Source organism: Rattus norvegicus, chromosome 2 (assembly GCF_036323735.1).
Source record: "Rattus norvegicus strain BN/NHsdMcwi chromosome 2, GRCr8, whole genome shotgun sequence".
Taxonomy (NCBI): Eukaryota; Metazoa; Chordata; class Mammalia; order Rodentia; family Muridae; genus Rattus; species Rattus norvegicus.
Window position 1 is genome coordinate 96304915 of NC_086020.1, and position 14500 is coordinate 96319414.

General features: G+C 37.7%; 1 protein-coding gene across 4 annotated transcripts in view; it reads right to left on the reverse strand.

The window, feature by feature from the left end:
- Positions 1-1266: 1266 nt before the first annotated feature.
- Positions 1267-14500, reverse strand: part of Pkia (cAMP-dependent protein kinase inhibitor alpha) — a 74779-nt gene continuing 61545 nt past the window's right edge. For 2 of the 4 annotated variants that reach the window (XM_006232155.5, XM_006232153.4), the window contains 2 exons: positions 8340-8517; positions 1267-4613 (listed from right to left, as the gene is read on the reverse strand). In XM_006232155.5, the coding sequence (XP_006232217.1) occupies positions 4534-4613; positions 8340-8490 (231 nt within the window). In that variant the 5' untranslated portion in view covers positions 8491-8517 and the 3' untranslated portion in view covers positions 1267-4533. Of the gene's footprint in view, positions 4614-8339; positions 8518-11912; positions 12033-14500 lie in introns of all 4 variants that reach the window. The other 2 variants (XM_008760857.3, NM_053772.2) reach the window with 2 other exon arrangements.

The window sequence follows — 14500 nt, forward strand, 5'->3', positions numbered from 1 at the left end:
TCATAGAGAACAATTATGGCATTGACCTTTCCAACACAAGAGTTGCTTGTCCTCCCATTATCCTGATATATCAATTCTCTTAAATTATGCATTTTAAATGGGATGATGTACAAAGTAAATTCCAAAAAGAAGGAAAAAAAAGCAGAATTGGAGGGAAAAAACCTTTCTAAGTAGGGCTAGGGAAGAGATGTGGGAAGGTTGCTAACTCCAGTGGGGAACATAATTCTCATGTCTTCCAACTTGTATAATTTCATTGTCCATAATTATGCCTCTCTACTGTATAATTTCAAATTCTGTTGTCTAGTGAATTCTGAATGATATTTTTCTAAATGTTATCTATTAGGGAGACTTACATCTCAATAGCAGTTGAATTCTCAACCCTTATCCAGTTTGAAGTTAAATTAGATTTCCACACTTAACATCCTAAATTAGAAAGACATGAGAAGTACCCAGGGAGAGTGTTTCACAGGTGTGTTTTGTTCTTGTGTCTTGAGTAAGACAAATTTAAATATTTACAAGGCCCTTTGTCCTAGGGACTTCTGATCCTGACTGATGGATGGCTGAGTTCACTTGAATCCCACATTGGTTTCCTTTTGGTCTTTTCTACCTGCATGTGATAAGAATATAATAACTATAAGAGAATACCACCAAGATAAAGAAAGGTCTACTCAAATACCCCCTAACACCAAATGTCATCCACAATGTAGTGAAAACAGGAGTATCTGTGACAATCCCTGTCATGGCTGACTCATCCCAATCCTGGCAGTGGAGTGGGCAATATGTGGATGCCTCAGGCCTTAGACTCCTGACTGGAGAAATTCTCACATAAGGGTGTGGGTAGGAGGGAAGGAAAGTTGCAAAAATCATATAAGAAGTTAATTTAGGGAAAACCAGTATAGTGGATTATCTATGTGTGTGTGAGGGAGTGGGGGGGGGGTTACTGGAGACTGTTTTAAAAACTTAGCATGTTTGAATACTCTCTCTCAAGTAACCAAACCAGAAGCATAGGTGGTGATGTTGACATTTCAGCTCCAATTGACATTTTAGCAGATGGCTCTGGCAGGCTACAGTGAGGAACTGGGCTACTACAGTAAAATGGATCAGAAGTTTCTAGGGTAAAGGACAGGGAAGTGAAACCAAGAAGCTTGGGGACATGCACCACAAGATGGCTCAGACTTGGAGTTTCCCTTCCACATCCTGTTTTGAAATCTTTTCTTCAGCATCAGTACAGAGTATGCAGTAAATAATAAGTCTTCATAGACTGCATTTCAGAAAACAAGTGTTGCTTTTAATATCAATTATTGGAGCATGCAACATTGCTAAATACAAAAGTCATAGAAGCTCACAGATGACTTCCCAGGCTGTCGCTAGTCAATGAAGGAACAGTTCCGGGCCTCTAAGACATCATTATGGATCCTTTCTTGGTTTAATTTAACGACTATACTTTTCCCCTTACTACGGCAGGTCTCATTCAGAAGCTTGCTGCCCAACAGTTACATTTTTTCTTATTCCTCTGAGAAGGATAAAGATGTCATTTTTAAAATCTACATTGGTTCCATGCTGTCATGTGTGCGGAAGACTCAGTGGTAGGCTATCGACGGGCTATGTTAGTATTCCCTGAAAAATGAAGATCGTGATTTCTGTTACAGGGCAGAAAGCATTTCTGTGAGCTCAGGATGAATATGTACTGACATAAAATATTCTCAGTTAAAAAAAAAGTTAAACTCAACAAATTCAACAGCTTCTCATTCATTGTTAATGTGTTAAAAATGAAAAATTCTGTGTTTCTAGGTAACTAAATGAAAAGCAAGAATATTTGTTCACATATGTAGCATAAACATAGCATGTAAATTTACAGTTTACATACCAGAAGTAAACTCTCAAAATAAGGTATAATTGAATATTTAAGTGGAAAGCCACAAAAGTAGGCTTTGCCACATCTGTCTTTGCCCCAAAGACATGTGTACAAATGCAAGAAAGGCCAGTCCATTTTTGAAACTTATTCTCCTTCTCTGTAACATGCAAGCTGAATGAGTGTATTTCTAGTTTTCCATACAGAGAAACATACTGTATAATTAGCTTTAATTTTATAACCTGTGGATTCACAATTCTGTCGATAAATACATATATGCTCAAATTAGTTTTTTAATCTTGCAAAAACTTGTTGTTATTTGTGTTTACTTCCTAATGTGTGAAAGGGGAGCAAGATTAAAGTCTAAATGGTGTGTTTCAAAAGGTGAAAAGAAAGTGTCCTGAAGTGACTTCGTTGGGATAGTTAAATAACACCCTTTGCTCGGGCTACCTACTCTTCCATTTGTCTTTACAGATCACTTCCCTATTATTATTATTTACTTGTAAATAACAGGTATTAAATGAAAATCAGGAGAGTCTATATATGTTGCCAATCAAAATTTATGCAATGTGGAAAATTTAGAATGTTGATTTTTTTTCCCTTCCCAGCCAGAGAATCCCTCTGGGATTGAATACAGGAAACAAAGTAGTAGTAAGAGGTCAAAGGAAATCAGAAGCTCCATACGACTTCCCCATTTAGCACTACTTCTATATTTGAAGACAAGCATGGCACCACATGCATTAGTAATAGTATATCACACAGGGATGGACTCAGCACTGGTTCAACACTTTACAAAATGCACGTAAAACCAATTTGGAATTCTACAACTTTAAGAATGAACTTCCTATTCACGAGAAAGGTACCAGGATAGTTCAACAAGGACATTGAAACTGTTGGATATTGTTAATAGATTATCAGAGGTTGTCTCAAATAAGCCACAGGTTCACAGCTTTGATTCTACCAATAGGTAGATTTGTTTCAATTTTAGCTAGCCTCCAATGAGTTAGATCAAAGCAAGGCCTCTCATATTGAATGTATTTACTGTTTTATATCCAGAAAGACATACATTGCTTGTTTTTCTGGAAAACTTCCAGTTGGAGACTAATGAGATTCATGTATTCCCAGTCAGTAATGAATGCACTATAGGAAGATATGGGCAGACTTCCTGTCTACTTTGTCTGTGACTACAGACTCAGGTTGAGTTCCTACCACACCCATAGTCTGCCTGCTGAATCACTGCTCCCTACTTAACCTGGAACTGCAGCTATGCCTGCACTCTAGGACATTTAGGGGCTCTTCTGTTGCGAAGGCCTTCTTTCATCTGTTATTTGCCCATAAGATGCCCCAGATTAACCCTGGGCATCTAACTGGATCCTTATTTATTACCAAAGATAGTTGGCTTCATAATACTGACCAGAGGGGGTTACATAGGCCACAGACATTCCCCATACAAGAATCGTGATGTCAAAACACAGCATAGTCCATCAACAGCGTCAGTAAAAGTGTGGTTGGGTGATAATTATTATATCTCAAAGCAATTCACACAAATTATTAGTAAAATTTTACAAACATTAAAAAGTGCATAATAACATTATGAAAGGGCTGAGAGGGGACATGGGAGAACACATCCCAAGGACTTTCCTTTATAGACGGGTGCCCACAGGCTTTGAGGAGAACACTTCCTTCACAAGCTGTCCTCCCAAGTTAAACAGTGGTACCCATCAATGTGACCAAAGTGATCCACAGAACACAATGTTTCCAGTCCTTTGCATTATCTGACTTTCTTTGTCTACCTTGTCAATTCTTAAAAATTCTTAATCATGAAAAATGAAGTTGTTAGCTGAAAGAACTTACTTGGAAATAAAATCAATATTGACAGACAGAACACTGGTCTGTGTAGATACTAAAACTGAACTCAGGCAATATTCACATTAATGGATATTTCCACATGCCTGTATAATAAAGCAAAGGGGGGCTCAGTGAGTCTGTTGGATATAACCCTCAGAAGTCATCAAGAGGAAAGTCGTGTTTTACAAAAGCAGGTTCTGCCCCGTGCACACCACAACACTATGGGAAATTAAAAAGGCAGCCCTTTAAAAAAATGAGTGGTATAAAAATTCACAGTCAATGTACTTCATTTTGTTTTACATAAGCAATCAAAGGGCAGTGCTGAGCAGGTATACTGTACGATACAAAACGGTGTAAATAACACAGCACTCACACACAGAGACATAATGCTAACTGTGCTCTCTGGATGGTTCTTTTGGTGAGCCAATACTCCAGCCAGAGATATGGAAACTCTGGGGTTCAACCAACCCTTTTCAATTAGACACAATTAAATCCTCTGACATCATGAGGGGCCAGATGCTACAGGAATCATCAGCTAGGTCAGTGCTACTCTCTACAAGCATTTCATTAAACGGTCAAGTGAAAGGACCCATACAAAAATGATATCCAAGCACAGGCCAGGTGATTTCAACCATTGCTAATGAGAGAGGTGGGGGAAAGGCTGTGTGCAGACACAGGCTCTGCCCCCATTCGTGACATGGCAACCAACGGCTTCTTGCCATTCATCACGGCCATTTTCTTCTCCTCCGTTTCACCCATGGCCGCAAATTCATCCGAGCAATGCCAGGAGATTCGCCACATCGTCAGGTGTTGATGACCGTCAGAATGGAGTGTTAGCTTTCAGACTTGGCTGCTTCTCCCTGGGCTTCGCCACTTTGTTCTGTGGAGCTTCTCTGTCCATCATCTTCACCTTCTGTAAGAGACAATGAAAAGAGAGGGCAAAGCAAAGCTCGTGGTTACTGGCTTTCAGAATGCTGGACAGTTTGAAGTCTGAAAAGGTGATAGACGAGAGTGTTTTCTTAGAAGTGTATGATCAACGAATTTTTGTGTTCAAGCCTGTCTTGACATCAGAATGAAAGGAAAAAACAAGTGATCTGTGAATGTCTAGCTATCCTTCTGTGAAAGGGAATGTCATGTCCAAGCTCATCACTCTTAAATGTGGCTTTTCGATCTACAGATACCAGAGGTTCAGGATTATGTTCCTACTCTCTAAATTGAAGAAATATTTAAAATGTACCTTTCCCGTTATTAATAGAATACATTTCAGATAATCCACCTGATTTCTCAAAAGTTCTGGTAATTCATAATTGATAGTAATCACAGAAGATAACATAACTTTTTGCTATTTGGTCAATCTCTTGTCCAACAGTTTGCTGGTTTCTGATCTGTCCTTAAGAATATATGCACAGTGTCAGTCAAGTGTCCCTCATTCATTATACCCACTGTGATCTCAGTCAGTGCCTTCAGAAATACTAATATTCAACAATATTTTCACTCTATCTTGGGGCAATTAACATATGTGCAAACTCTGGGCAGTCCTCCAGATGTCCACATTTGTCATTTGGCTACTACAACCAATATGACTTGGCAGACAAAATATTTTGTCCTGTTGCAGTAACTCATAGTTTCATATTCGTATTCATGCTCATAGTTTCTGAAAATTTATTATAATTAAATGGGTAAAGGTAGGTGGACTGGCCATGCTGCCCTCATCTGTATATAATACTAAAAAAAAGATTATCTTTTTTTGCTTGAAACAGTGTGTACTATGTAGTCCTGGTTGACCTCTAACTTCTTAACCTTTTATTTCGTCTCTAAAGAGCTACAATTAGAATTGCACATTATTATGCCTGGCCCTATTATTTATTATTTTTAATGAACGTATGAATTTAGTGTGTGTGTTTGTGTGTATGCGTGGGTGTATATGTGTGCGTGTGTGAGTGTGTGTATGTGTGTGCGTGTAAGTGCGTGTGTGTATGTGTGTGTACGTGTGTGTGTGTATGTGGGTGTATATATGTGCGCGTGTGTGAGTGTGTGTATGTGTGTGCGTGTAAGTGTGTGTGTATGTGTGTGTACGTGTGTGTGTGCATGTAAGTGTGTGTGTATGTGTGTGTACGTGTGTGTGTCTGTGGGTGTATATATGTGCGCGTGTGTGAGTGTGTGTATGTGTGTGCGTGTAAGTGCGTGTGTGTATATGTGTGTGTACGTGTGTGTGTGCATGTAAGTGTGTGTGTATATGTGTGTGTACATGTGTGTGCATGTAAGTGTGTGTGTATATGTGTGTGTACGTGTGTGTGTGTGAGTGTGTGTGTGTATATGTGTGTGTACGTGTGTGTGTGTGTGTGTGTGTGTGTGCGCATGAGTGCACAAGCATACATGCATCTGAGTGTCTTTCTGTCTCCTGGAACACACCATGCATGTGGCAGTCAGAGAACAACTTTGAGAAGTAAGTTCTTTCCTCTTACTGAGAGATCTGGGATGGAATGATAGTCATCAGGTCTGTGCAGCAAGTGTGTTCACTCACGGAGTCATTTTGGTTTCCATTTATCCTCTAGTCTTAGAATTTACAAACTAAATACCTCATTCATTAAACTCCAGTAATTCTAAGTATTTTAGGAAATTTATCTTTAAACATAGTTTTATCAAACCATAATCAGACAATACTTATGACTTTTCATACACTAGTTTTTTATTACTAGAGTCCTGGAGAAGCCTTCAAGATGTGCAGAAGGCCCAGATGTGAGGGTATATTCAAGCACAGAATAAGGAGTCCATTATGGGAACCATGTTTGATAACCAACTGAAGGGAGTCATATCTAGGCAGATGACAGACAGTAGAATACTGCAGGATGAAAGTGATTGTATAAATACCACATGAGAAACCCAACTCCCATGAGGATTGGAGCCTCCTGGTGCTTGAGGACTCTTCTTAGAATTTGACATCACATTGCAAACAGAGATGTGGTTAAATGATGTTTGTAAACTAATGAAAGAGAATGATGTTGCTGAATATGTATTGTAAGAAAATAGACATATGTGTATTAAGTTTGCTTTTAGGTATGCACATTTTATAGTTTAGATATTCATATTGATTATTATTATTTGTTCTGTGCATGGAGAATGATAAAGTCAGTGATGTTAACAGTTTGCCTAGTTCTAGACTTCATGATTTGAAGAGAAACTAAAAAATTTACACGGGCTTAGATCATTGTAAATAGAATCCAGAGTTCTTTAGAAAACAAGATACACTATAACCAGCAATGTATTTGATTTTTTTCAAATTATATAATTAAATTGTATTTAATGCAATATTTTACTTTTTATATTTATGAATATAAATATCAGAATTAGTGAAATTACCTATGGTAATCTAATATTTTCTCTTGTATAAAAAAGGTCTTAAAGCTAGCAGGCAAAACAGAGGAAACTACTCTATGACTCAAATTTTAAGACTTCTTGAAATTCATGCAATCACTTAAAATTGAATATTTATGTAAGATTAAAATATAAATCTATTAAAAGAAATCAGCAAGATTTCTGTACCACAAGAAAAATGTATTTACTCATTTCATGACAGTAAAACGAAATAATGTCCTCTAGTCTTTCTTCAAAGGGCATTGAGAATTAAGTGTATACAATAATGGTGGAGAAACAACGAGCCCTAGAATATGCAGGTCTGTGCAGCCCAAAGCCATGTGGTCAACATTTGTCATTAATCTAAAATTAAAATGGTTTCTATGACTACTGACTTTTAGTAATTGAAAAAAAATTCTGTCTTTTAAAAATCACATACATAACCTTACTCATTTCTCAACAATCTGAAGACTTTTGCAATATACTCTCAGAGTAAAGCCATACTGAATGTCCCAAATACAGTCAGAAAATAGTGAGATCTTATGTATATAACACTGTGGTTCCTTGATTATGAATTCTTTTTTATATTTAATCATTATTTTGTGCTAGTCTTCTTAATAAACTTGAAGAAGCTATGGCTGGAGGAACTACTAAAGAACTTATTTTAATACTCAAAATAGACACTATCAAATATTTTAATGTATTAAGGTATTCTTCTTTTTCACTAGTAATGCCAGGTGACCAAACACATTTTTTTCCCACAAAACCACCCAATCTCAAAAATTTAAAAACCACTATAATAAAGAACCATTTTATAACAAACTTTTTGATTATCAGTCTCAATAAAAATGGTTCTAGGGTACCTCTTTTGAAATGATTCTTTGAGGCCTTCCTGACTCAATTGTGAATCTTTGTAAGTATGTATGAAATGGAGGAGGTAGCCAGTGTTATCCGTGGTAGGAGTCCTAACTCGGTTAAGGTTTTTCCATAAGTAATTTGAAAGTTTTGTAGATATTGAATTTTTTGGATTATGGTTTTAATTTTTGAGTGAGAAGTCATTGAAAAATGGTGGGATTGGGGAACTAACCAGACTTTCATTTTGCCTGAACTGTTTTTACCTGTGTCATTTAATTTCAAAGGAAGCATTTTTGGTTGTGGCTGGTTTTGTTTGTTTGTTTGTTGGTTTGTTTTTTTTTTTTTGTTTTTTGTTTTTGTGCCCTAATCTTGGGTAGGAAAATGCCAAATCATTCCATGTTCCTGGAAAGGTGTACATTGGGTGACTCACCTGTCTTGTTAATATCAAGACCTGCTAATTTCAAGGCTAATTCATTGCTGTTGCCACTTGCAGAGGAAACCAAGATATCATGTATTGCATTTCTTCTACCTGTTCTTCCTGAGGCAATAAAATCTGCATACGTAGTTTCCACATCAGTCATTGCTAACAAATATCCACATAGCAGGGACTACAAGAGAAAGAAAAGTAAACAGGTGAGTGCAATAAGAGTCAATGCTGAATGTTTAACACAGTGAGATTAATGAATGGCTTAAAAATGAACAGGAAACAATTGTTAGAAGTAGTGTTTTGATTCTTGTCTGAAACGTTTGTCAAACCATTATGAATGACCAGCATGCCAGAAATACCCTAAGGGTGCGATAGTCGTACACACACCCCCACAGTAACCAACACCTCTCTAACTGCGGCTCTACTAAACCAGCATAATTCTTAACTGCATTCTAAATGTTTACTCTTACACTCACAGATAAATATAATTCATGACTTATTGTAGAAATTTCCTTTTGCAACAAATGCATGCCATTACAGAAAAACAAAAGCAATCAAAATGCAAAGACATTCTGGTACCCAGTCTCAGTTGACTCAAACAGAACCCAATTCCTAAACTTAAGGCTCAAGGATCACTACTGACGAGACTGGGAGTTGGATTGTAGAAGCCAAGGAAGCATAAAGTTTGGTGTGAGACAAGTTTACTAGAAATGTCATAAAAGTTATATTTCAATGAAGTCTCATCAATATGGCTTCATGTTTTAGTCACTGTTTTATTGGTGTTAAGAGACACCATGGCTAAAGTTACTCTTATAAAAAAAACATTTAATTTAAGGCTTGCTTACAGTTTGAGGGGTTATTTCATTATTATCAGAGAGGGGAACATGGTGGCATGCTGGTAGACATGGTACTAGAGAAGCAGCTGAGAAATCTATATCCTGACCTATAGTTAGAGAGAAGAGACACTGAGTTTGGTGCTGGCTTGTGAAAACTCAAAGCCAGGGACACACTTCCTCCAACAAGGTCACATCTCCCAATCTCTAATAATTTCAAATTGTTCCATTCACTGGTGATTAAGCATTCAAATATATGAACCTAGGAAGCCGTACTTATTCAAACCACAGCACATTCCTAAACAGGACCTGAACAACAAGGACACCAATGGATATGGTAATATAGAAAGGGGAAAGTTCATAGGCCTCAACCCTAGACAAAGAATTATTGGCAGATGGGGAGTGCTAAGAGTAGGAGAAATAGTCTTTTCCAGGGAAGATTATTTAAACTGGCTATCCAATATCAAGTCTGGTCCTAAGATAATATACATATAGGTAACACTAAGATAATATACATATAGGTAACACTAAGATAATATACATATTGGTAACACTGTACAGCCTGAGCAGGTTGTATTAATACATTCTTGTATAAATATGTAACAATTAAAGAAAAGAGGCCATGAATTGAGAGAGAGACAGAGAGAGAGAGAGACAGACAGAGAGAGAGAGAGAGAGAGAGAGAGAGAGAGAGAGAGAGAAAGCGAGAGAGCACTAGATGACTTATGGGAGGAGTTGGAGGGAAGAACTCTGAGGGAAAATGGTGTAATTATATTATAATTACAAAGCAACATAACAGTTATTTTAAAAAAATCAAAATTCTAATGGGCTAGAGTTATAGCCCTATGCTAGAACATATATTTGCTGTGTACGATGTCCTACTTTTCACTCCAGGACTATGAAATGTAAAAGTAAGACCTTTAACAAAGGAAAGCAGGACCCTCTTGTGCTCAGGACTCAGTATCCAGTACTTTGATCTCCACTCCAACTAGGCAATGTTGACTAAGAGTCTAAAAGAGACACAAACAATACATTTAACAAACGCAGTAAGAGTGTCATGAGAAGGGCATAGGGCAAGATTTAGCCCATATGCCACAGCTTTATACATGACTTATATGGAGAACTTTATTTTAAAATTATATGTTAAATTTCTGCTATCGGACTGAATTGGAAATAAGCAGGGGTTGAGTGAAGTGATCCAGTCCACAAGTGAGCAGTCAGGAAGTGCACTAATTACAGAAAGGCTAAGACTATCTGAGAAATGGATTCAGATAGAGTTTGTGTCCTAATATCACCTACATCAGGAATTCCAAACACTGCTGATCAATACTGTATCACCTACGTCAGGAATTCAAACACTGCAGATCAATACTGTATCACCTACATCAGGAATTCCAAACACTGCTGATCAATAATACTGCTGTAGTCCAGGAAGAGGACTCTTGTGTTCTGGAATAGCTTTAGATGACTGATATACTCCTTGAAATACAATTTTGACTGAGGAAAATAAATTAAAGGTTCCCTTTAATTTATTGTGTGTTCCCCAGCACAATCCTTGATACATAAAATTGAATAATGATACAGTTAAGGTAATGAATGTTCCCTAAAGGCCCATATGTTGGAGAAGTCTATATGGAAAATTATCTAACACAGATGTACTTTGGTTTCAAGTGAGTGAGCTTATTAAGTATGTAGCAAGCAAAAATAGAGAAGAAAGAACAAATAGAAGGTAGATTGAAATAACAACAGAAAGCAAAACAAATGGATAGCAACCCATTATAAAATTGTCACTGTCAACACCCATCAGAAACTGTCGGAGTGGTTAGTTGGAAGAATGAGCAGAAGTGACATGATGTAAGGAGCTTCCAAAACCTGGAGGAACAACTAGGGAGACTGTGCTGAATCAGCCATGCTAGAGTTGCAGACTGGGAGACTGCCAGGCAGAGCAGAGCAATCTCTCACTGGACCGAACGTCTTCCTTCCAGTCCCCACATGGACATTGTTATACTGTTAGATAATAGTAACCTCTATTGAGATGGTATATCTTCTAGCTGTCATTATGGAGACCTTTTTAATTAAATTAAGTTCATTTTTAATTTCAATAAATGTATTCTGTTTATATCATTTCTATCTCTCCCTCTGACTCTTACAATGCCCCACTTGTTCATTCTCAACTTCATGTTTTTCTATATTATTATTATATTATTATTATATAACAATACTAAGTGTTGTTATATTTACATATAAATACAACCTGAGTCCATTTATTATTCCTTAATATATGTAACTTTCACCCCTAATCAAAGAGATTTACTTTTACAGAATATGGGGATCCCTGCAGAATGTCCCAATTGGTCAAATGCAGAGAACTGATTTGGGGTGTCTCGCTCCAACTGAGAGATCAACAGACAGCATCCAGATCTGCACTGAGGGGACATGGTGGAAGAGTGGACACAAAGATTTGAAGAGCCAGACCACCAGGCCACCCCCTCTGCAGTAGGATAATATCTTCTATATATATGACAGAAAAAGCTTCACTCAATACGGATGCCTAATCACAACCTGAACAATGACAAAACCAGTTGAAACACCAACACAGGAAGGGAAACTCTCACTATTTCTACTCCTCTATGAAGAGCTACAGGTCACTGATGACCTCCAGGAGATGGAGAATGAGTCTTTCCTAGGGAGGAACCCTCTGATTTAGGATACCAAATGGCCAGCTCTAAAAACATATACTCACAACATATTTAATTGTCCTTAGATGTTTGCTGTCTTCCTTGTTCCATGCCAAAAAGCTAGTGGACCAGCCTGCTTTGTGATAGGGAATTCTAGAGGACACTGTGTATCTGGAAGAAGAAAGCTGTATACATTCCCAGAGGGCTCTGTCAGTAAGTTTAAACCACATGTAACAGATTAGCAGTATGAGATCTATCTCATAGTCATTTAGACCCAGTCCATGTTACTACCAGACATAGCAAGATCTAATAGAAGTGAGTTGCACCATTAAAAGCATAACCTTGAAGAGAGTTTTGGAACCCTGGGTCCTCCTCTTCCTCTTTTAGCTTTCTGGTTATGAGGAGGTGTGTTTTCTCTTATACGACATAGAATTATGATAACTAGCTGCAGCTGTAAAGCACCAGAACCTGCTCACTAAGAAGTATACAACCATGGGCCAATCTTTCTTTTTATTGCCTGCCTATGCCACACATTTTCTTCCACCAAGGTGAAGACTTTGGAGTGCAGATGTTGCTCTGCTGTTCATTCAGTCATGGAGTGAATTGCAGAGAAAGCTTTAACCATTTTGTTCTTGGTTATTAATTAGTAAAGAGGTGCACTGCATAATTATTAATGTGATAATTAATGTACTTCAAGTGACTAGATGGTAATGATAGTTACTCAAGGTTACTTTATTTCCATTTCTTTGGATTTGGAAATCCTCTACTCTGTCCAGTCGCCTCTACCTTCCTTTCGTCTCACACTTTGTGAATGAGTTCCTTCACATGGAGCCTGCCTTTAATTCCTTCAGCTCCTTGTACTTCAGTCTCCTAGGTGCGGTACCATGGGACTCAGCTGCGCACTGCTTCATGCCTCTTCATGTAAGCGCCCGGAAGTCTCCTTGCTCTATTCTGATCATAGCCTTCCTACCTTTGCTTCATGCTGAGAAAACAGCCCAGCATACTTTCTTTGATCTCATTACCAGGTGGCTGTTACCAGAAAAAGTCACACATTTGTGCCAGTTGGCTCACCTAGCCATTTCTGACTATTATTAGTCTGAACTCAGAGTTGCACAGATTCTCTTATTCACCTCTAGGTGACTTTTGCTTGTGATCTGATCCTTGGGAAGGACTCAGATCTTTCCAGACTACACATCAAAGATTGTCTGTTTTCCGTGATGACTCCACCTTTCTTTCCTAAAAAGATACAGACACCAGCTTTATGTTTCTTAAAACTCTCCTAAACCTTATTCTCAGTGTTGTCTTTCTTTGCTGGTAAATTGTTTTCCTTCCTACCTTCCTTTCTTTCCTTCCTTCCCTCCCTCCCTCCCTCCCTCCCTCCCTTCCTTTCGTTTGCGACATGCTATTGATTTTCTTTAATACCATCTCCTGTACCATCATCCAATTGCTATAACACTCTACACCATGTTTAGTGCATTTTTGTTTATCTCTCACCCTTGAAATCAATATCCAATTATTTCACAATAGTGACTTTTTAAAATCACTTACATTTACAGTCTATTTTAAATGCTGCTGCCAGAACAATCATAGGCCATTCTGAAAACTGTCCAAAGCCTCACCCATAGTCTATAAATCCTAAGAATTAGAATTCCTTTTAAAGCGGAATGGCTTCTGCTTCTTCAGATTTTACTTCACCACGCACTGCCATGCTTGGTGTATTGGAGAACATAGCACAGTGTTTTGCAGAGATCTGTGATGGTGTATTTGCTCAAATCTGTTGCCCCTGGAATGCAGTTTCCAAATAAATCTGCTTGGTGAAACAGAGTGAGCCCTCAGAATTCAGCCAAACTCATCTTCTCTTTTATCACTTTCCCCAGCTTCTGACAGCACTTTGTAAGTCAGGATTTTGTCCGTACAAAGCACTGACAGCATTATGGTGACCTCTCTTTCTAGATAGATAGCGAGCTATGACAAGTTGAGAACTTCTTAATGAACTGGAAGAAATGTTCCATATACTCTCTCAATTGTGGAATGAATAGGAGAGAAAGCGGGAGTGGGAGGAATGGGGAGGGTAGGATGTGAGGAAAACCAAGTGCAGTATGCATTAGAATGTCAAAAATCAGACCTTTCATTTGTTTGCTAACTAAAACATAAGAAAATGCGTTTTGCTATAATTTTTACAATGTGCATTTCTAACATAGTTTCTTGCACAGTGTCAGTCTTAAATCAAAATATAGATATTGTGAATTCCCTTTCAGCAGCAGCCACAGAAACTGTCCCTGCTTCCTGATCGTGGCAAGTGAACAAATCCTAAAAATGAACCCACTCTAACCTGAATGATTCCAGTTATGCAGAGGAGAGTGCAATTCAACCTTCTGACCATCTTTACCTTGTTACTTAAATTTTTGGACTGTAGGTTCATAAATTCCTAACACACTCCTTTTACATCTTTATGAGGCTGTTTCTGAGTCAGTAATAATGTTTTGACCTTGCAATAATTAAATTTTATTAGTTATAAGAAAATTGTCTTTAGCTATTGCAGCATTAGCAACATGCTTAGTTTCTACATTTCCATGAAGGTTCAGAAGTGAAATAAAAATATCAGCCTGCTGAATATACCTATAGTAATTTAAGGAAAAAATGGAGTGATAGA